The sequence below is a fragment of the Lissotriton helveticus genome, chromosome 5_1, assembly GCF_964261635.1.
Source record: "Lissotriton helveticus chromosome 5_1, aLisHel1.1, whole genome shotgun sequence".
NCBI lineage: Eukaryota > Metazoa > Chordata > Amphibia > Caudata > Salamandridae > Lissotriton > Lissotriton helveticus.
The window spans coordinates 632,178,083-632,200,774 of NC_136065.1; the positions used below are offsets into that span (position 1 = coordinate 632,178,083).

General features: G+C 47.1%; 1 protein-coding gene across 1 annotated transcript in view; it reads right to left on the reverse strand.

Annotated features, from left to right (window-relative positions):
* Positions 1–22,692, reverse strand: part of PRODH2 (proline dehydrogenase 2) — a 447,859-nt gene that overhangs the window by 211,532 nt on the left and 213,635 nt on the right. Inside the window, exon 6 of the mRNA XM_078643011.1 lies at positions 22,477–22,623. Coding sequence (XP_078499137.1) covers positions 22,477–22,623 — 147 coding nt within the window. The remainder of the gene's footprint in view (positions 1–22,476; positions 22,624–22,692) is intronic.

The window sequence follows — 22,692 nt, forward strand, 5'->3', positions numbered from 1 at the left end:
TAGATGGGTAGAAGAGTAGAAGAGAGGTAGAGGGTAGAAGAGTGGTAGAGGGGTAGAAGAGAGGTAGAGGGCTAGAAGAGAGGTAGAGGGATAGAAGAGAGGTAGAGTAGAGGTAGAGGGGTAGAAGAGAGGTGTAGGGGTAAAAGAGAGGTAGAGTAGAGGTAGAAGGGTAGAAGAGATGTAGAGGAATAGAAGAGATGTAGAGTAGAGGGGTAGAAGAGATGTAGAGGGGAGGTAGAGGCATAGTAGAGGGTTAGACGGGTAGTAGGGTAGAGGGGTAGAAAAGGGGTAGATGTGAAGAGGGGTAGAAGGGGGGTAGAGGGGTAGTAGAGGGGTAGAGGGGGTATAGAGATAGAAGAGGGGTATTAGCAGGCTAGAATAGGGATAGAGGGGTGTAAGAGGGGTGGAGGGGTAGTAGAGGGGTAGAGGTGTAGCAGAGGGGTAGAGGGGTAGAGGGGTAGAAGAGTAGAAGAGAGTTAGAGGGGTATAAGAGTGGTAGAGGGATAGAAGTGAGGTACAGTATAGGTAGAGGGGTAGAAGAGAGGTAGAGTAGAGGTAGAGGGGTAAAAGAGAGGTAGGTATATATAGGCAAATGAAAAGGAAGCTATCGACTTCAAGAATGGGAAAGAAAGCTCTCCTATCTTGAAAGCTAATTACTAGCATCTCATGAGAAACGCAGCGGTAGAAAACGGGTAGAGGGGTAGAAGAGGGTTAGAGGGGTAAAGAGGGTTAGAGGGGAAGAAGAGGGTTAGAGGGGTAAAAGAGGGGTAGAGGGGCAGAAGGTTAAAAGAGGGATAGAAGAGGGGTAGAAGAGGGGGAGAAGGGTAGTAGAGGGGGAGAGCGGTAACAGAGGGGTAGAGGGGTAGTAGAAGGGTAGAGGGATAGTAGAAGTGCAGAGGAGTAGTAGAGGGGTAGAGGTTTAGTAGAGGTGTAGAGGGGTAGTAGAGGGGTAGAAGAGGGATAGAGGAGGGGTAGAGGGGTAGACGAGAGGTAGAGGGGTAGAGAGGTAGAGGGGTAGAAGAGTAGAAGAGAGGTAGGGGGTAGAAGAGAGGTAGAGGGATATAAGAGAGGTAGAATAGAGGTACAGGGGTAGAAGAGAGGTACAGGGGTAGAAGAGAGGTAGAGTAGAGGGGTAGAAGGGAAGTAGAGGGGAGGTAGAGGGGAGGTAGAGGGGAGGTAGAGGGGTAATAGAGGGGTCATAGGATAGAGGGGTAGAAGAGGGGAGATTTGTAGTGGGGTAGACGCGTAGAAGAGGGGTAGAGGGGTAGAAGAGGGGTAAAGGGATAGAAGAGGGATAGAGGGGTAGAAGGGTGGAAGAGTGTCAGAGGGGTAGAAGAGGGGTAGAGGGATAGTAGAAGGGTAGAAGGGTAGTAGAAGGGTAGAGGGATAGCAGTTTAGTAGAGGGGTAGAGGATTAGAGGGATAGTAGAGGTGTAGAGGGGTATAAGAGGGTTAGATGGGTAGTAGAGAGGTAGAGGGGATGTAGAGGGGTAGTAGAGGGGTAGAGGGGTAGTAGAGGGGTAGATGAGGGGTAGAGGTATCGAGGGGTAGAGGTGTAGAGTGGTAGAAGGGGAGTAGAGAGGTAGCAGTGGGGTAGACGGCTAGAAGAGGGGTAGAGGAGTATATGAGGGGTAGAGGGGTAGTAGAGGGGTAGAGGTGTAAAGGGGTGGAAGAGGGGTAGAGGGGTAGAAGAGGGGTAGAGGGGTAGAAGAGAGGTAGAGGGGTAGACGAGCAGAAGGGAAGTAGAGGGGTAGAAGAGTAGAAGAGAGGTGGGGGTAGAAGAGAGGTAGAGGAATAGAAGAGATCTAGAGTAGAGGGGTAGAAGAGAGGTAGAGGGGAGGTAGAGGGATAGTAGAGGGTGAGAGGGGTAGTAGAGGGGTAGTAGGGTAGAGAGCTAGAAAAGAGGTAGAGGCATAGAGGGGTTGAAGGGGGGAGAGGGGTAGTAGAGGGGTAGAGGGGGTGAAGAGGGGTAGAGGGGTATTAGCAGGGTAGAATAGGGATAGAGGGGCATAAGAGGGGTGGAGGGGTAGTAGAGGGGTAGATGTGTAGAAGAGGGGTAGAGGGGTAGAAGAGGGGTAGAGGGGTAGAAGAGTAGAAGAGAGGTAGAGGGTAGAAGAGTGGTAAAGGGGTAGAAGAGAGGTAGAGGGCTAGAAGAGAGGTAGAGGGATAGAAGAGAGGTAGAGTAGAGGTAGAGGGGTAGAAGAGAGGTGTAGGGGTAAAAGAGAGGTAGAGTAGAGGTAGAAGGGTAGAAGAGAGGTAGAGGAATAGAAGAGATGTAGAGTAGAGGGGTAGAAGAGAGGTAGAGGGGAGGTAGAGGCATAGTAGAGGGTTAGACGGGTAGTAGGGTAGAGGGGTAGAAAAGGGGTAGATGCGAAGAGGGGTAGAAGGGGGGTAGAGGGGTAGTAGAGGGGTAGAGGGGGTATAGAGATAGAAGAGGGGTATTAGCAGGCTAGAATAGGGATAGAGGGGTGTAAGAGGGGTGGAGGGGTAGTAGAGGGGTAGAGGTGTAGCAGAGGGGTAGAGGGGTAGAAGAGGGGTAGAGGGGTAGAAGAGTAGAAGAGAGTTAGAGGGGTTTAAGAGAGGTAGAGGGATAGAAGTGAGGTACAGTATAGGTAGAGGGGTAGAAGAGAGGTAGAGTAGAGGTAGAGGGGTAAAAGAGAGGTAGGTATATATAGGCAAATGAAAAGGAAGCTATCGACTTCAAGAATGGGAAAGAAAGCTCTCCTATCTTGAAAGCTAATTACTAGCATCTCATGAGAAACGCAGCGGTAGAAAACGGGTAGAGGGGTAGAAGAGGGTTAGAGGGGTAAAGAGGGTTAGAGGGGAAGAAGAGGGTTAGAGGGGTAAAAGAGGGGTAGAGGGGCAGAAGGTTAAAAGAGGGATAGAAGAGGGGTAGAAGAGGGGTAGAAGGGTAGTAGAGGAGGAGAGCGGTAACAGAGGGGTAGAGGGGTAGTAGAAGGGTAGAGGGATAGTAGAAGTGCAGAGGAGTAGTAGAGGGGTAGAGGTTTAGTAGAGGTGTAGAGGGGTAGTAGAGGGGTAGAAGAGGGATAGAGGAGGGGTAGAGGGGTAGAAGAGAGGTAGAGGGGTAGAGAGGTAGAGGGGTAGAAGAGTAGAAGAGAGGTAGGGGGTAGAAGAGAGGTAGAGGGATATAAGAGAGGTAGAATAGAGGTACAGGGGTAGAAGAGAGGTACAGGGGTAGAAGAGAGGTAGAGTAGAGGGGTAGAAGGGAAGTAGAGGGGAGGTAGAGGGGAGGTAGAGGGGTAATAGAGGGGTCATAGGATAGAGGGGTAGAAGAGGGGAGATTTGTAGTGGGGTAGACGCGTAGAAGAGGGGTAGAGGGGTAGAAGAGGGGTAAAGGGATAGAAGAGGGATAGAGGGGTAGAAGGGTGGAATAGTGTCAGAGGGGTAGAAGAGGGGTAGAGGGATAGTAGAAGGGTAGAAGGGTAGTAGAAGGGTAGAGGGATAGCAGTTTAGTAGAGGGGTAGAGTATTAGAGGGATAGTAGAGGTGTAGAGGGGTATAAGAGGGTTAGAGGGGTAGTAGAGAGGTAGAGGGGATGTTGAGGGGTAGTAGAGGGGTAGAGGGGTAGTAGAGGGGTAGATGAGGGGTAGAGGTATAGAGGGGTAGAGGTGTAGAGTGGTAGAAGGGGAGTAGAGAGGTAGCAGTGGGGTAGACGGCTAGAAGAGGGGTAGAGGAGTATATGAGGGGTAGAGGGGTAGTAGAGGGGTAGAAGAGGGGTAGAGGGGTAGAAGAGAGGTAGAGGGGTAGATGAGCAGAAGGGAAGTAGAGGGGTAGAAGAGTAGAAGAGAGGTGGGGGTAGAAGAGAGGTAGAGGAATAGAAGAGATCTAGAGTAGAGGGGTAGAAGAGAGGTAGAGGGGAGGTAGAGGGATAGTAGAGGGTGAGAGGGGTAGTAGAGGGGTAGTAGGGTAGAGAGCTAGAAAATAGGTAGAGGCATACAGGGGTTGAAGGGGGGAGAGGGGTAGTAGAGGGGTAGAGGGGGTGAAGAGGGGTAGAGGAGTATTAGCAGGGTAGAATAGGGATAGAGGGGCATAAGAGGGGTGGAGGGGTAGTAGAGGGGTAGAGGTGTAGAAGAGGGGTAGAGGGGTAGAAGAGGGGTAGAGGGGTAGAAGAGTAGAAGAAAGGTAGAGGGTAGAAGAGAGGTAGAGGGGTAGAAGAGAGGTAGAGGGCTAGAAGAGAGGTAGAGGGATAGAAGAGAGGTAGAGTAGAGGTAGAGGGGTAGAAGAGAGGTGTAGGGGTAAAAGAGAGGTAGAGTAGAGGTAGAAGGGTAGAAGAGAGGTAGAGGAATAGAAGAGATGTAGAGTAGAGGGGTAGAAGAGAGGTAGAGGGGAGGTAGAGGCATAGTAGAGGGTTAGACGGGTAGTAGGGTAGAGGGGTAGAAAAGGGGTAGATGCGAAGAGGGGTAGAAGGGGGTAGAGGGGTAGTAGAGGGGTAGAGAGGGTATAGAGATAGAAGAGGGGTAGAGGGGTATTAGCAGGCTAGAATAGGGATAGAGGGGTGTAAGAGGGGTGGAGGGGTAGTAGAGGGGTAGAGGTGTAGGAGAGGGGTAGAGGGGTAGAAGAGGGGTAGAGGGGTAGAAGAGTAGAAGAGAATTAGAGGGGTATAAGAGAGGTAGAGGGATAGAAGTGAGGTACAGTATAGGTAGAGGGGTAGAAGAGAGGTAGAGTAGAGGTAGAGGGGTAAAAGAGGGGTATGTATATATAGGCAAATGAAAAGGAAGCTATCGACTTCAAGAATGGGAAAGAAAGCTCTCCTATCTTGAAAGCTAATTACTAGCATCTCATGAGAAACGCAGCGGTAGAAAACGGGTAGCGGGGTAGAAGAGGGTTAGAGGGGTAAAGAGGGTTAGAGGGGAAGAAGAGGGTTAGAGGGGTAAAAGAGGGGTAGAGGGGCAGAAGGTTAAAAGAGGGATAGAAGAGGGGTAGAAGAGGGGTAGAAGGGTAGTAGAGAGGGAGAGCGTTAACAGAGGGGTAGAGGGGTAGTAGATGGGTAGAGGGATAGTAGAAGTGCAGAGGAGTAGTAGAGGGGTAGAGGTTTAGTAGAGGTGTAGAGGGGTAGTAGAGGGGTAGAAGAGGGACAGAGGAGGGGTAGAGGAGTAGAAGAGAGGTAGAGGGGTAGAGAGGTAGAGGGGTAGAAGAGTAGAAGAGAGGTAGGGGGTAGAAGAGAGGTAGAGGGATATAAGAGAGGTAGAATAGAGGTACATGGGTAGAAGAGAGGTACAGGGGTAGAAGAGAGGTAGAGTAGAGGGGTAGAAGGGAAGTAGAGGGGAGGTAGAGGGGTAATAGAGGGGTCATAGGATAGAGGGGTAGAAGAGGGGAGATTTGTAGTGGGGTAGAGGCGTAGAAGAGGGGTAGAGAGGTAGTAGATGGGTGGGGGTAGAGGGGTAGAAGAGGGGTAGTAGAGGGGTAGAAGAGGGATATAAGAGGGGTAAAAGGGTGGAAGGGGGTAGAGTGGTAGAAGATGAGTAGGGGGTAGTTGTGTGGTAGAGGGGTAGAGGGGTATAAGAGGGGTAGAGGGGTAGTAGAGGGGTAGAGGGGTAGAAGAAAGGTTGAGGAGTAGGAGAGAGGTAGAGGGGTAGAAGAGAGGTAGAGTAGAGGTAGAGGGAAAGAAGAGAGGTAGAGGGGTAGAAGAGAGGGAGAGGGGTAGAAGAGAGGTAGAGGAGTGGAAATAGGTAAAGGGGTACAAGAGAGGTAGAGTAGAGGTCGAGGGGTAGAAGAGAAGTAGTGTTGAGGTAGAGGGGTAGTAGAAGAGTAGGGAGGTAGAGGAGGGTTGGAGGGGTAGTAGAGGGGTAGAGTGGTAATAGAGGGGTAGAGGGGTAGAAGAGGGGTATAGGGGTAGAAGAGGTATAGAAGAGGGGTAAAAAGGGGAGAAGGGGGTAGAAGAAGGGTAGAGTGGTAGAAGGGTAGAAGAGGGGTAGAAGAGGGGTAGTAGAGGGATAGAAGAGGGGTAGAAGGGCAGTAGAGGGGTACAAGAGTAGAGTGGTATACAAGGGTTACATGGGTAGAATAGGGTTAGAGGTGTAGAAGAGTGTTGAAGTTTAGAAGAGGGATAAATGAGGGGGAGAGGGGTAGAAGGGTAGAAGAGGGGTAGAAGGGTAGAAGAGGGGCAGAGGGGTAGGAGAGGGGTAGAGCATTAGTATAGGGGTAGAGGGGTAGTAGAGGGGTAGAGGGGGTAGAAGAGGGGTAGAAGAAGGGTAGAGGGGTAGAAGAGTAGAAGAGGGGTAGAAGAGTAAGAGGGGTGGAAGAGGGGTAGTGGAGCAGTAGCGAGGGTGTAGAGGGGCAATAGAGGTGTAGAAGAGGGGTAGTAGAGGGGTAATAGAGGGGTAGAAGAGGGATCGTAGAGGGGTAGAAGAGAGGTGAAGGGGTAGATCAGAGGTAGTGTAGAGGTAGAGGGGTAAAAGAGAGGTAGAGGGGTAGAAGAGAGGTAGAGGTGTAAAAGAGGGGTAGAGGAGTACAATAGAAGTAGAGTAGAGTTTGAGGGGTAGAAAAGAGGTAGAGTGGTAGAAGAGAGGTAGTGTAGAGGTAGAGGGGTAGAAGAGCAGTAGAGGGGAAGTAGAGGGCTAGAGTGGTAGAAGAGGGGTAGAGGGGTAGAAGAGCAGTAGAGGGGTAGTAGATGAGGGGTAGAGTAGCGGTAGAGGGGTGGAAGAGAGGTAGAGGAGTAGAAGAAAGGTAGAGGGGTAGAATTGAGGTAGAGGGGTAGAAGAGAGGTATTATTATTATTATTATTATTATTATTATTATTATTATTATTATTATTATTATTATTATTATGCGTTCTTATATAGCGCTCGATTACCCGCAGGCATCTCGGCGCTTGCCTTGGGAACCAGTCCTGGCTTTTTCCCTGTGAGATACCCGTAATGGGCATCCCCAAGATGGAAGCCAGGCATCCCGCCGCGGGGGGGGGGCCGTAGTGGAGATTAAACAGGCTAATGCCCAGAGCTGCAGAGTGTAAACCCGTTATTCGAGTAGGCACCGAAACGAGAATTATCGAGTCCGTGGATATTTGGGCTGAAGACCCTGCCGCGTCGGGAATTGAACCCTGGTCCCGGGTCTGACCTCTGCTTCAGGGTCTGCCTCCTCTAACCAGTGAGCCACACTTCTTCCAGGTAGAGGGGTAGATCAGAGGAAGTGTAGAGGTAGAGGGGTAGAAGAGAGGTAGAGGGGTAGAAGAGAGGTAGAGGGGTAGAAGAGAGGTAGAGGAGTACAATAGAGGTAGAGTAGAGGTTGAGGGGTAGAACAGAGGTAGAGTGGTAGAAGAAAGGTAGTGTAGAGGTAGAGGGGTAGAAGAGCAGTAGAGGAGTAGAGGGGTAGTAGAGGGGTAGAGTGGTAGAAGAGGGGTAGAGGGTTAAAAGAGCAGTAGAGGGGTAGTAGAGAGGTAGAGGGGTAGAAGAGAGGTATAGGGGTAGAAGAGAGGTAGAGGAGTAGAATGGAGGTAGAGTAGAGGTTGAGGGGTAGAAAAGAGGTAGAGGGGTAGAAGAGAGGTAGTGTGGAGGTAGAGGGGTAGAAGAGCAGTGATGGGGTGGTAGAGGGTTACAGGGGTAGAGTAGGGTTAGAGGGGTAGAAGAGGGTAGATGTTTAGAAGATGGATAGAAGAGGGGTAGAGGGGTAGAAGGGTAGAAGAGGGGTAGAAGGGTAGAAGAGGGGCAGAGGGGTAGAAGAGGGGCAGAGGGGTAGAAGAGGGGTAGAGGGGTAGTACAAGGGTAGAGGGGTAGTAGAGGGGTAGTAGAGGGGAGAGGGGTGGAAAAGAGGTAGAGAGGTAGAAGGGTAGAAGTGGGGTAGAAGAGTAGGAGAGGGGTAGTAGAGCGGTAGAGGGGTGTAGAGGGGTAATTGAGGTGCAGAAGAGGGTTAGAGGGGTAGTAGAGGGGTAATAGAGGGGTAGAAGACCGGTAGTAGAGGGGTAAATATGAGGTAAAGGGGTAGATAAGGGGTAGAAGAGGGGTATAGTAGAGGTAGAGGGGTGGAAGAGAGGTATATGGGTAGGAGAGAGGTAGAGGAGTAGAAGAGAGGTAGAGTGGTAGACTTGAGGTAGAGTAGAGGTAGAGGGGTAGATGAGAGGTAGAGGGGTAGATGAGAGGTAGTGTAGAGGTAGAGGGGTAGAAGAGAGGTAGAGGGGTAGAATAGACGTAGAGGGGTAGAAGAGAGGTAGAGTAGAGCTTGAGGGGTAGAAAAGAGGTAAAGGGGTAGAAGAGAGGTAGTGTAGAGGTAGAGGGGTAGAAGAGAGGTAGGGGTAGTAGAGGGGTAGAGGGGAAGAAGAGGGGTTGAAGAGGGGTAGAGGGATTATAGAGGGTTAGAGGGGTAGTAGAGGGGTGGGGTAGAGAGGTAGAAGAGGGGTAGTAGAGGGGAAGAGGTGTAGAAGAGGGGTAGAAGGGGTAGAAGAGTGGTAGAGGGATAGAAGAGGGGAATAAAGGGGTAGAAGGTGTGGAAGAGAGGTAGTGTAGAGGCGTAGAAGAGAGGTAGAGGGGTAGTAGAGGGGAAGAAGAGGGGTAGAAGAGGGCCAGAGGGGTAGTACAGGGGTAGATGGGCAGTAGAGGGGTAGAAGAGGGGTAGAGGGGTAGTAGAGGGATAGAGGGGTAGAAGAGGGGTAGAGGGCCAGAAGGGGCTAGAGGGGTAGAAGAGGGGTGGAAGGGGTAGAAGGGGGTAGAAGAGAGGAAGAGGGGTAGAAGGGTAGTAGAAGGGTAGAAGGGTAGAAGAGGGGTAGAGGGGTAGAAGAGGGGTAGAGGGATAGAAGAGGGATAGAGGGGTAGAAAGGTGGAAGAGTGGCATAGGGGTAGAAGAGGGGTAGAGGGATAGTAGAAGGGTAGAAGGGTAGTAGAAGGGTAGAGGGGTAGCAGTTTAGTAGAGGGTAGAGGATTAGAGGGATAGTAGAGGTGTAGAGGGGTATAAGAGGGTTAGAGGGGTAGTAGAGAGGTAGAGGGGATGTAGAGGGGTAGTAGAGGGGTAGAGGGGTAGTAGAGGGGTAGATGAGGGGTAGAGGTATAGAGGGGTAGAGGTGTAGAGTGGTAGAAGGTGAGTAGAGAGGTAGCAGTGGGGTAGACGGCTAGAAGAGGGGTAGAGGAGTATATGAGGGGTAGAGGCGTAGTAGAGGGGTAGAGGTGTAGAGGGGTAGAAGAGGGGTAGAGGGGTAGAAGAGAGGTAGAGGGGTAGACGAGCAGAAGGGAAGTAGAGGGGTAGAAGAGTAGAAGAGAGGTGGGGGTAGAAGAGAGGTAGAGGAATAGAAGAGATCAGGAGTAGAGGGGTAGAAGAGAGGTAGAGGGGAGGTAGAGGGATAGTAGAGGGTGAGAGGTGTAGTAGAGGGGTAGTAGGGTAGAAAGCTAGAAAAGAGGTAGAGGCATAGAGGGGTAGAAGGGGGGAGAGAGGTAGTAGAGGGGTAGAGGGGGTAGAGGGGTAGAAGAGGGGTAGAGGGGTATTAGCAGGGTAGAATAGGGATAGAGGGGTATACGAGGGATGGAGGGGTATTAGAGGGGTAGAGGTGTAGAAGAGGGGTAGAGGGGTAGAAGAGGGGTAGAGGGGTAGAAGAGTAGAAGAGAGGTAGAGGGTAGAAGAGTGGCAGAGGGGTAGAAGAGAGGTAGAGGGCTAGAAGAGAGGTAGAGGGATAGAAGAGAGGTAGAGTAGAGGTAGAGGGGTAGAAGAGAGGTTTAGGGGTAAAAGAGAGGTAGAGTAGAGGTAGAAGGGTAGAAGAGAGGTAGAGGAATAGAAGAGATGTAGAGTAGAGGGGTAGAAGAGAGGTAGAGGGGAGATAGAGGGATAGTAGAGGGTTAGACGGGTAGTAGGGTAGAGGGGTAGAAAAGGGGTAGAGGCGTAGAGGGGTAGAAGGGGGGTAGAGGGTTAGTAGAGGGGTAGAGGGGGTATAGAGATAGAAGAGGGGTAGAGGGGTATTAGCGGGCTAGAATAGGGATAGAGGGATGTAAGAGGGGTGGAGGGGTAGTAGAGGGGTAGAGGTGTAGAAGAGGGGTAGAGGGGTAGAAGAGGGGTAGAGGGGTAGAAGAGTAGAAGAGAGTTAGAGGGGTATAAGAGAGGTAGAGGGATAGAAGTGAGGTACAGTATAGGTAGAGGGGTAGAAGAGAGGTAGAGGGGTAGAAGAGAGGTAGAGTAGAGGTAGAGGGGTAAAAGGGAGGTAGGTATATATAGGCAAATGAAAAGGAAGCTATCGACTTCAAGAATGTGAAAAAAGCTCTCCTATCTTGAAAGCTAATTACTAGCATCTCATGAGAAACGCAGCGGTAGAAAACGGGTAGAGGGGTAGAAGAGGGTTAGAGGGGTAAAGAGGGTTAGAGGGGAAGAAGAGGGTTAGAGGGGTAAAAGAGGGGTAGAGGGGCAGAAGGTTAAAAGAGGGATAGAAGAGGGGTAGAAGGGTAGAAGAGGGGTAGAAGGGTAGTAGAGGGGGAGAGCGGTAGAAGAGGGGTAGAGGGGTAGTAGAAGGGTAGAGGGATAGTAGAAGTGCAGAGGAGTAGTAGAGGGGTAGAGGTTTAGTAGAGGTGTAGAGGGGTAGTAGAGGGGTAGAAGAGGGATAGAGGAGGGGTAGAGGGGTAGAAGAGAGGTAGAGGGGTAGAGGAGTAGAAGAGAGGTAGAGGGGTAGAAGAGTAGAAGAGAGGTAGGGGTAGAAGAGAGGTAGAGGGATATAAGAGAGGTAGAATAGAGGTACAGGGGTAGAAGAGAGGTACAGGGGTAGAAGAGAGGTAGAGTAGAGGGGTAGAAGAGAAGTAGAGGGGAGGTAGAGGGGTAATAGAGGGGTCATAGGATAGAGGGGTAGAAGAGGGGAGATTTGTAGTGGGGTAGAGGCGTAGAAGAGGGGTAGAGAGGTAGTAGATGGGTGGGGGTAGATGGGTAGAAGAGGGGTAGAGGGGTAGTAGAGGGGTATAAGAGGTATATAAGAGGGGTAAATGGGTAGGGGGGGTAGAGTGGTAGAAGATGAGTAGGGGGTAGTTGTGGGGTAGAGGGGTAGAAGAGGGGTAGAGGGGTATAAGAGGGGTAGAGGGGTAGTAGAGGGTATAGGGGTAGAAGAGGTGTAGAGGGGTAGAAGAGAGGTAGAGGGGTAGAAGAGTAGAAGGGAGGTAGAGGGTAGACGAGTAGAAGAGAAGTAGGGGGCAGAAGAGAGGTAGAGTAGAGGTAGAGGGGTAGAAGAGAGGTAGAGGTGTAGACAAGAGGTAGAGTAGAGGGGTAGAAGAGAGGTAATGGGGAGGTAGAGGGGTAGTAGAGGTGTAGTAGGGTAGAGGGGTAGAAGAGGGGTAGTGGTGTAGAGGGATAGAGTGGTAGAAGAGGGGTAGAGGGGTAGTAGAGGGGTAGAGGGGGTACAGGGGCAAAAGAAGGGTAGAAGTATAGTAGAGGTATAGAAGAGGGATAGAGGGGTAGTATTGGGCAATAGAGATGTAGAGGGATAGAAGAGGGGTAGAATGGTAGAATAGTAGAAGAGAGGTTGAGGGGTAGAAGAGGGGTAGAAGAGAGGTAGAGTAGAGGTAGAGGGGTAAAAGAGAGGTAGGTATATATAGGCAAATGAAAAGGAAGCTATCGACTTCAAGAATGTGAAAGAAAGCTCTCCTATCTTGAAAGCTAATTACTAGCATCTCATGAGAAACGCAGCGGTAGAAAATGGGTAGAGGGGTAGAAGAGGGTTAGAGGGGTAAAGAGGGTTAGAGGGGAAGAAGAGGGTTAGAGGGGTAAAAAAGGGGTAGAGGGGCAGAAGGTTAAAAGAGGGATAGAAGAGGGGTAGAAGGGTAGAAGAGGGGTAGAAGGGTAGTAGAGGGGGAGAGCGGTAGAAGAGGGGTAGAGGGGTAGTAGAAGGGTAGAGGGATAGTAGAAGTGCAGAGGAGTAGTAGAGGGGTAGAGGTTTAGTAGAGGTGTAGAGGGGTAGTAGAGGGGTAGAAGAGGGATAGAGGAGGGGTAGAGGGATAGAAGAGAGGTAGAGGGGTAGAGGAGTAGAAGAGCGGTAGAGGGGTAGAAGAGTAGAAGAGAGGTAGGGGGTAGAAGAAAGGTAGAGGGATATAAGAGAGGTAGAATAGAGGTACAGGGGTAGAAGAGAGGTACAGGGGTAGAAGAGAGGTAGAGTAGAGGGGTAGAAGAGAAGTAGAGGGGAGGTAGAGGGGTAATAGCGGGGTCATAGGATAGAGGGGTAGAAGAGGGGAGATTTGTAGTGGGGTAGAGGCGTAGAAGAGGGGTAGAGAGGTAGTAGATGGGTGGGGGTAGATGGGTAGAAGAGGGGTAGAGGGGTAGTAGAGGGGTATAAGAGGGATATATAAGAGGGGTAAAAGGGTAGAAGGGGGTAGAGTGGTAGAAGATGAGTAGGGGGTAGTTGTGGGGTAGAGGGGTAGAAGAGGGGTAGAGGGGTATAAGAGGGGTAGAGGGGTAGTAGAGGGGTAGAGGGGTAGAAGAGGTGTAGAGGGGTAGAAGAGAGGTAGAGGGGTAGAAGAGTAGAAGGGAGGTAGAGGGTAGACGAGTAGAAGAGAAGTAGGGGGCAGAAGAGAGGTAGAGTAGAGGTAGAGGGTTAGAAGAGAGGTAGAGGTGTAGACAAGAGGTAGAGTAGAGGGGTAGAAGAGAGGTAATGGGGAGGTAGAGGGGTAGTAGAGGTGTAGTAGGGTAGAGGGGTAGAAGAGGGGTAGTGGTTTAGAGGGATAGAGGGGTAGAAGAGGGGTAGAGGGGTAGTAGAGGGGTAGAGGGGGTACAGGGGCAAAAGAAGGGTAGAAGTATAGTAGAGGTATAGAAGAGGGATAGAGGGGTAGTATTGGGCAATAGAGATGTAGAGGGATAGAAGAGGGGTAGAATGGTAGAATAGTAGAAGAGAGGTTGAGGGGTAGAAGAGGGGTAGAGGAGTAGAAGAGAGGTAGAGGGGTAGAAGTGTAGAAGAGAGGTAGAGGGGTAGAAGAGATGCAGGGGGATAGAAGAGAGATAGAGTAGAGGTAGAGGGGTAGAAGAGAGATAGAGCTGAGGTAGAGGGGTAGAAGAGAGGTAGGTATATATAGGCAAATGAAAAGTAAGCTATCGCCTTCAGGAATGTGAAATAAAGCCCTCCTATCTTGAAAGCTGATTACAAGCATCTCCTGAGAAATGCTGCAAAACTTTCAAACCACTGAGTTGTTTGAAAGTTTTGCTGCGTGTTTCAGGAGATGCTTGTAAACACAAGTAACCTGATTCATTTAATTTAACAGTTGGCTCCGCCCAGGATTGCTTAGTAACGCAAATGACAAGGAAGCTATCAACTTCAGGAATGTGAAAGAAAGCTCTCGTATCTTGAAAGCTGATGACCCATGACTAGAGAGGAAAGCCAGATGGCGCCTCTGCTCATACGCGAGCGCACGCATGCGTAACTGCAAGCTCTAGGCCACAGTGGTAGCATTTTCTGACGCCCTTACTAAAAGTCTTGCCAGGACAGTGCATGGGGACAGGGTGGGTGCCAACCATGGGGACATCAGCTTTAGTTTCTTGTAGGCATGCATCCACCCTGTTTATATAAAGTGAGAAGAGCAGGGGGGCGAGAAACATCCCTGTCTAATACCATCGGTGACCTTAAAGCTGTCTGTTCAGTCCCCGTTTGGGCTCTATCATACCTGTACTGTAAAGTGGGAATACCATTGGGATAGGTAGTTAATAATGCCCCGTGGTGCTTCCAGATCCACAAGTGCTTCCCAAAGTTTGTTATGGTTTACCAGATTGAACACACTGCTCAGATTGACAAAACATAGTTGCAATTGTCCTGTCCTGGCTACTGTATATTTATTAATTAACAAGTGTAAATTGATACATTGTTCTATTGTTCCAACATGGGGTCTGAATCCATATTGTGCATCAGAAAGTATATGTTTTTCCTCTGCCCATTGTTTTAGCCTGCCCAGAAGGATTCTACCCATTAGTTTGTTAGTGGAGTCCAGGAGAGATATTGGACGGTAACATTTCGGGTTGGCTCGATTTCCTTTTTTGAAAATAGGGACTATTGTGCTTTCCGTCCTTGAGGTTGGGAGAAAACCCTTTATGGAAGAATTACATTCTTGGGTCAGCATCGGTGCCCAAAAAGTGACATGTGATTTAAAAATATCTATTGGGACACCACCGGAGCCAGAGGCCTTTCCACTAGCTGCTTTGTTTAGGACGTTAATTACTTCTTCTAAAGATATATTGGGGATGTTCGCTGGTGCAATTTGATAAAAGTGTGTAAAAGACGAATAAAACATGCTACCCTAAGGGTTAAACATTCTGTTAAAATGATCTATCGAGTCCCCCTGTTGTACAAATGTCTTGATCTTTGGGACTTCTTTCTCTTTTAGGAAAGACTGATTTATTATTTTCCAAAAAAAGGTGTTATCATTTAAATCAGCCGCCTGGGCCAGATCTTTCCGTCTGTTTTCTTTCAGCTCACTTATCGTTTTGTCCAGTACATTTTGGTACATAATTTTCAATGTGCTATTTTTTTCTCTATCTCTTGGTGAATCCCGTAAGGCTTTCCTTCATTTTCTGTTTATTAGTGAGCATTCTGTGTCAAACCACCCCCTGTTTCTATTATTTTTCCCTCTGGGTGGGCGCTTAAGTTTCTCTGCAATTCAAGCAATAATTTTGCAGAAAGCTTGCATAATAAACATCGGAGTAGACATATAATCTGTGCTGGTATAAAAATCATTAAGAGAGTCTGTATAATTTTCTGGGGTTTTGCTGTACCATCTATATTTGCCCATCTTATGGTAAGGCCATTTATACCCTATTTTCCAATTTGCTTCGGGCAGTGTAAACTATTTGGCCTTGTGATGTTTATATTAGGAGCTAATGTCAGGGCTGCATGGTTGCTAGAGGCATTCAAGAGAGCAATAAGCGGATCTATGAGGCGTTCACCATTTTTTGTCACCACTACATGACAAATAACACAAGGGCATATTATCAAGGTGGTTTATCTCCGCTTTTTTGGCTTTAAAAGCCAAGAAAGCGGAGATAAAATTATCTCCCTATTACCTAGCTGTCGCTAACACCAGTTAGCGACAGCTAGTAGGAGATAGCGACCATCTTGGGCCCCACTTTGTATGTCAGTGATATTTATCACTAATGACATGCAAAGTGGGCGTGCCAAGATGTTAGCGACTGGAAAGTCGCTAACATCGCTATCTCCTATTACTAACTTTTGGAGATATTCGCGCTGAGCGCGAATATCTCCAAAAGCTAACACCTGCCCTGAGCAGTTCTTAGCCATGTTATCCAATGGGAGGTGGATAACATGGCTAAGAGCATTAGCTCGGTAATGCATGAATATCACTGACTTTTCAGCGATATTCATGCATTGCGGCCGTTTTTTATCGCATTTGCGATAAACCTTGGTAATACCAAGGTTTATCTGCGATAAAAATCGCCGCAGCTCAGCGGTAAAATGTTGTCTCTAACCAAGCAATAGCGATAATTATCGCTATTGCTTGGTAATATGCCCAATAGTTTCTACCATTCCCATAATATGTAGGTACTTCCATTTCACCTTACCAATGCATTGTGGCAGAAGAATCAAACTATGCTCATAAATCATTTTATTTAAACCTTTTCCACATGGGGTTATGCAGAAAATGTGACATGCTCTCACCATTAGTTTCAATGTATCAACAACTTTCAGGGCCTTGTCTATAACATTTACTGATAATAAAATCACCAACCCATTATAAAACATAATTATCCTTAATTTTGGCTAAAAATAGATCAACTTCTTCACTTAAATCCAATAATACTGTCACTTTAGTTGTATCAAAAACGTTATTATAAAAGCTAATAATAACCAGATTGACCCTTTCTTCTGTAATTAAATGGATAAACAGATAATAGGGGGAGGACAAATAGGTCCTGAAAACTTACATTGAGAAGGTTATATTAAAACAGCCAGGTCTCCCTTAGCCCATCTCCCCTCTGAATGTGTTGGTGGGGTTAAAAAAAGACATGAAGGCCTCCACAAAGAATTCATCTAGCGACCATGTCTCTTGAAGACAGGCTATTTGAGCTTGGTTGATAATCTCTAGCCACTATGGATTCAATAAATTATTTCTTATTCCTGCAACATTCCAGGTCTTCAATAAGGTTTTAATGGTTTTCGTGTTTGGCAGTTTGAAGGACTCAGGACCTTACTCTGTAAGTTTTTTACTTTATCTTGTACAACAACGGGCAAGTTCGGTGGTTCATTCGTTGGGCAGGGCGATAGGCCCAGTTCTGAATTCCTTAGGGCAAATTCTAGCAGGTGTACCTCTGAGGTTATTCGTTGAGATCCCAAATCCGGGATAACTGTTGCCGAGTTTGCAGCATGTACATCGATATGGTTGTGGCCCTTTTCTCAAACCCTCTCTTGTTGCTAATCCTGGTCATCATAGTACGAGAGGTGGTGGAATTAGTTTGCTGTTGGATATAGAGTCTGAGGTTTGTATGTAGGTATCGGATCATATCGATAATCATTCTGTTTGTCCCGGAATAGTTTTTTGGATGCTTTTTTGGATACAATTTGTGTGAAGTTGTTAGTTTTATCCATAAACATTTCAAGCCTATAAACATACCCCAGAGGTTCAGCTCTAATATTCCTAGTAGTATTGCTATCATCAGGTTTGTTTGCTAGATCAGAGAGGAGAGTTCTTACCACAAAGGGGTCACGGAAGTTCACCACAATACAATTGTCTTTACCAGTTTTCCTTAAGGGTCCTATCCATCCAACTCTTCCTACCTTTATGATTTCTTTAGCCAGGCAATTTGTACTCCAATACTTTTTGGCCAGCCAGTATATCACCTTATTCATTAGGTCATGCAAGTGTTCTTTTACATTGGGCCCTAAAGTGGGTACATTTCTTAGAATAATTATAAACGGTGCAGATTCCGGCGGAAGTTGTAAAGTTGTTAGGGGATTGGTATTATGAGGTTGTTTAGATTTGTCATTTGTGGCCAGGGTGGCCGGATTTTGCATATAGGTTTTTCTGTAGTGCAGGAGTCAATATGGGAACCACGTTGTTTCCTTGTGCAGCTTCTCTTATGGTGGGCTTTCCAGTGTGTAATTGTAGGTGGTCCAATATTTCCTTGAGAGTTACCTCAAGCAAACAGATCCCATATTTTAAGACATCCAGCTCCTTCTTGAAGCATTCCTCTAGGGTTGTAAGCCTGCGGAGGGATCCATAAACTCCATAAAGACATTTCCTTCTTTAATATGACTATACTTGGCTGTAATTAAGTTCAAATTTAAACACTGATGTAGCATCCCCATCCCTTTTTTAAAACCATATTGCACTGGTATTAATATATTTTTGTCAGTAGCCAATTCCTCAAGTCTAGTCAATAACAGGCGACTCATTAATTAACTGGTTCATCCAAAAGTGAATTAGGCCAATAGTTTTTAGGGGATGATTGAACTCCTTTCTTATGTTATATTATGTTACAGACATTTCTAAAGCTCAGTGGTTACCCGAGGGTGTCCTGGCACTAGCTACTGTCGTCTGATGATGAGTGTTGTAGACAGGTTTACGTGTCAAACAACCAGATTTTTAGTCCCTACCTGAAAGCCAGGAGGTCGGTGGCATTCCTCAGATTAAAAAAAAGGTAATTCCAGGCCCTTGCAGCGCAGGTAACAAAGCTTTTCCCTCCCTACCTTGCTTTTTTGTGGGTGGTACTGTCACCAATTTGGTTCTAAGAGACTTATTTTGGTCATATATCACTGGAACTGTCACTACAGATGGTCAGGTCCTGTTCCTTTGTGGGCCTTGCACCTGGTGCAGAGGGATTTAAAGTGCACCTGGTTCCTAATGGCAAACCAGTTTAGTCTTTTGAATTCGCTGGAAATTGATGCACATTTGGAAGTGCCGGTAAGCAGTCTAGCAGCTGCATTTTGCAACAGTTGAAGTTTGTGCAGAAAATGATCTTGAATATTCAGGTAAAGACTGTTACAGTAGTCCAGCCTTGACAGGATAAGTGCTGTAACCACTGTTCACCGACTGTCAGCTGGCAAAAAAGGCAGTATTTTCTTAATCATTCTGAGAACGTACGAGGTGGCGGATGCCACGGCATTAACTTGGTCACCAAAGTTAAGCTTATCATCCCCTATAACTCCTAAGTTTTTCATTTTCCTGGTGGGTGTAGGAAGAGTGCCCATAGTATCAGGCCACCAATTTGGGGTCCAGAAGTTGGCATCTTTTCCGAGTAGGATGACCTCTGTTGTGCCCGAATTGAGCTTCAGGCAATTTTGTTACAGCCACCTCCCGACCGCTTCCATACAATCATGGAACCATTTGCCTATTCCCAATTCCTGTCCTTGCCGCAGAGACACAACGATTAGTGATCTGTCAGTTAGGAAGGATTTCAAAAGCTTCCACGCTTTATCCTGGACCCCACATGCCATCAAACTATCCATCAACAGATGATGATTGACCGTATCAAAGGTGGTGACAGATCCAGCATGATTAGAGCAGCACAATAATTCTTGTTTTCCATGAGACAGGGAAACCACTATAGCAATTGCATTAAAAACGTTCATCAAGAACGGGATCCAAAGTTCCAGATAACCAGAGAAGAAGTCAATTGGGGCCCCATCCAGTCCTGGAGCCTTAGCACTACTGCATTGCATCAGGCCACTTTTTACCTCTGCCAATGAGAAGACAATAGGGGTGTACTTATCATAATTTAGGACGTCATAAGTTAAATTTTCCCTATCTGCCGCTGACCCAAATATGTCTGTATATTGGTCCACCCAAGCATCCTCTCCCACATTGGCACCTATGAAGGGTCCTGTATCTTGACTCAGGAATGGGGTATTAACTATCGCTCAGAATTCTTTAGAGCTTTTTAAAGCCAAAGCTAGTAGTAATTTGTCCCAGGCATCCTCCTTTAAGGTCTTCAGTCTACCCTGTTTTACATTCCTTTTATTGGGAGCAGAGGGAGGTGACCAGAGCTTTATCTCTTGGTCTTTGTGCAGGCAGTATCAAACCAGCGCAGGGTATTGGTTGGGTGATTCCTCTTCTGAGATTGTAGATTGCCTTCCACCATACTCAGTAATGAAACAAAAGCCTGCACTATGATCAACGGATCACTAAGATGATCTAGGCAGGTTAATATTTCCTCCTGGGTGCACCCAATTATAGTTGGTAGTAATACCTCTTTATCTTCGCCTATCTAAGGACTATTCCATTCCTTCTTGCTGTTGTTGGCGCTTGGATTCTCCTATCCGGCACACTGAAACAACCATTCCAAAATGCAGCATGATCACTAAAAACTGTGGCATAGGTTCCTATCTGGTCAAAAAATATTTTAAAAGGTAGCGCCACCAGTAGATAATCTATTGTCGTACCATGTGTGTTGTCCCTGAACATTTTTACCAAGATACCAGTATGCTCATCAGTTGGATTAGGTATTACCAAATTTCCCGTGACCAAAAGCTTGTTCAATTCGTCCCCATATAGGGTGTGTGAAAAATGGAACGGTACAACACTTTCTTCATCTACCAGCCCACATAGCGGTGTTGCTGTCCTTGGGCAGCTATGAACCTTGAAATTTCCCAACCAACCTTATGTACAAGAGATTATGGTGAGCAGGTATTGCCCTATCAATTGTTCACTCTAATGAATCAGTTACCTGGGACATATTGTCCTCAAAGTTATTATTATAAAAATTAATTAGGAGCATGTCCTCTACTCCAGGGCCACGACACACTATGAGATGGTAGTACGAGGACTGCACCTTGGTCCTAAATATTTTTACACATAGAGTGCTTCTAATCAATGTCAATAATCCTCCTCTTGCTCTACCTAACCATTAAAATCCATCAATAAAAACAACATCAACTTCCCATGTTACTTGGAGGCAAACTAGATTGTTCCCTTTTATGATCCTAATCCAATCTTCATTGTCCCGCTTAGATCTAAGCCCTGCTATATTGCAAATTAATGCATTGACCGTGTCTTTTCTCAGATCCATGGGATGGTTAGCTATTAGGAAATCTCCCTCATGTTGGCCCTGTATATGCTGTATATGCCTGATCGCACTACTATCCTCATGTCAATCACAGGTTTCTAATCCCTCCAGTGGCTCAAATGTATTGGCCAGTAATATTGCTGCTATGTGATTCCATTTTTCAGGGACGACTAAAGGAGCGGGGGCGGGCAGGAGGGCCAGTATTATTAATCAGATTTCTATCTGAAAGTTTAGCGCCCTGGGGCTATAAAAGAACCCCAATGGTAAGGCATACATTTGTGTTGACACAACGGGGGAATTGGGACGCATATCCAGAAGATATTTCACAAGGTGTTGGTTGTTAAAGTTAATTACTATGCAATCCCCCCGATTGATTTTGGGGAATAGCCCAACCAATTAACTTTTCTAGCCATGATTATGTGATTCGCAATATTGGAACATTCGTTGGGATCTATGAACTTAGACATCCAGTGTAATTATGTGTTCATTAGCTGTTGTGTGAACTCGTACTGGGGATGTTGCAATAGTGGGGTGTTTACTAAAACCACTACAAATGTACATTCACACGGAGGGAGATTCAAGTTAGACTTGTGCTGTTGTAAGTGGGCTCCCCGACCCTCCCCTAAAATATCCTGTCTTGGCTTAGGGATATCTGTGGTGATGTGTATCTGTGTAACCTGTTGGGTCTGAGGGGCTAAACAGTTGTAAACGGTTGCATGTTTTTAGATGACATTATATTTTGAAGGCCACTATACATATTATCAGAGCTAGGTAGTGTCCAATTAGTTTTAGTACTCATAGCTATAGATTCAGCCAGTCAGGACACGTTAGCTGTGCTTGGTCCCCCTCCCCACCCCCAGGGGTTACCTCCCTATTACCCTGTATAATGGGTATGGTCTGTGAGCACTCAGCCCTACCTGCGGGAGGGGGGATATTTACATTTACATTGACGTTTACAATTAATCATCTGCGAAACTTCAGCAGGCCTAGTAATGCATTCAACTATCCTGCTCCTCTCGCGCTAATCGCAGCTATGTTAGCCTCAATACGTTCAAATCTCTCCATAACAGGTTGAAAAAGGCGGGAAACCATCCAATCCAGCACTTGGGTGGGTCTCACAGACTCGTCTGTCGTCATTAAAGGAGATCCCTTATCCACCCCAGTTCCAGTGGTCAATTTGGTCAGTCTTTAGGGCCAACCACCCCTCTTCTTTTTGACCGGTGGTTCCTAAGGAGAGTTAAGGGTCTCTTGGGTACCCGTGCCACAAGGCAGAATTTCGGGGTCCATTGTCATAACCACGATTGGGGCAGAAGTACTAGCAGCAGCTCCGGGCAACAAATCATCATTTATGGAAAGTACTTGTAGCTCACTTCTCCTCCAGACAGTCTTCCCTCTGCCCTCTTTATCTCCTTCAATAGCATGTCTGCTGCTCCTGAGAGGAAGGAGTCCAAAGTGTTGAACACCTCAGTTCCTTGATCGCACATTTTAGCCTTTTCGCTTCACTATGATCAAAGTTGAGCCCTTGGTAGAATATGCAAGGAACCCACATTAGAGGGGGGCTCAGCCCAGCCTTCTCTGGGCTCCAACAGGCGTGGCGGGGCCAGCCCTTGGCCCAAGCTTTGCCCAGGCGCGTCCCGTGCCACTGTGCTGTGGGCGCTTTTGAAGCGTGCTGTGGCTGCAAAGGCTACTGGTCTTGGGAGTCCCGATGCTTAAAGAAACACGGGCTAGGATCAGGTGTTGCCGGCTACACCGGCCGCAGTGCTGTGGAATGTGGAAGGTGGGAAAGGCTTGCTATGAAGAAATACCTTAATTTGTGGATCGAGACTTTGGGAATGGTTGCTTAAGAAAAAGAAATGCACGGGGAAAGTCCCAGAGTGAAAGAAAAGAAGGGCTATTTGTTTATAAATCAGGAAAATTAAGTGTAGATTTGTAGCATGTAAAAGCAAAACAGAATGGAAATAGAAGACAGACATCTGTGTTGGCACAGTCTCATAAAATGTTTAGTCAAAGGTTATAATTAAGGTACTAAGTAGTGTGGTGGCACTTTTTAAGCAACCATTGTCTATAAAGGTTCAAGATATTTGGAGTCCCATTTCAGGAAGGAACACAGCCCGTGACTGGGTGTTGGTGGCTACCTGCTGACACAATTTTGACGTGTTGAGAGCTATGTGCCTGTGACATCTGTCAATGCCTTGATTCTGGAGTTGAGTTAAAAATAGCAGGTGTAACCCTTTAACTTTTTTGACATCACAACACTAGGCATATCATACTTTCAATATCACTGGAGGTTACAGAGTAACAGCTAAGTCATGACAATACACGCAGGGGTGGAGGGTGTATTATGAGTAATAGACCACTCCCAACCGTACGTAATGAGCAGTCTGCAATTCACTTTGGAGTTACATTATTTTATACAGCACTCGAGCTGGAGCCTCAATAAACTCATTAGTGACCACTGTATTCTGAGTCGTATGACTGGGTTACTTTATATAACTTTCTGCACACACATCACATGCTTTTATTATTATATTATTCTCCTTTTCTTGCATCTACACCAAAGACTTGATGCTTACCTTCAAGTAGCACTGGTAGGTGTTCCAGATCCAGGGGTCTGATTGGTTGCAGAGTTTCATCATTGCCATGGTTACGAGAGTCAGTGCAGGGTTCATGTATGTGTACTCAGCATCCACTAGGATCCGGACCCTCTGGTTCTTCCCATACTGCAGAGGTAGGAGAAAATGCATCACATCCAGTGTCAATCACATCAGCAAACCAGTTTTAGAGATCAA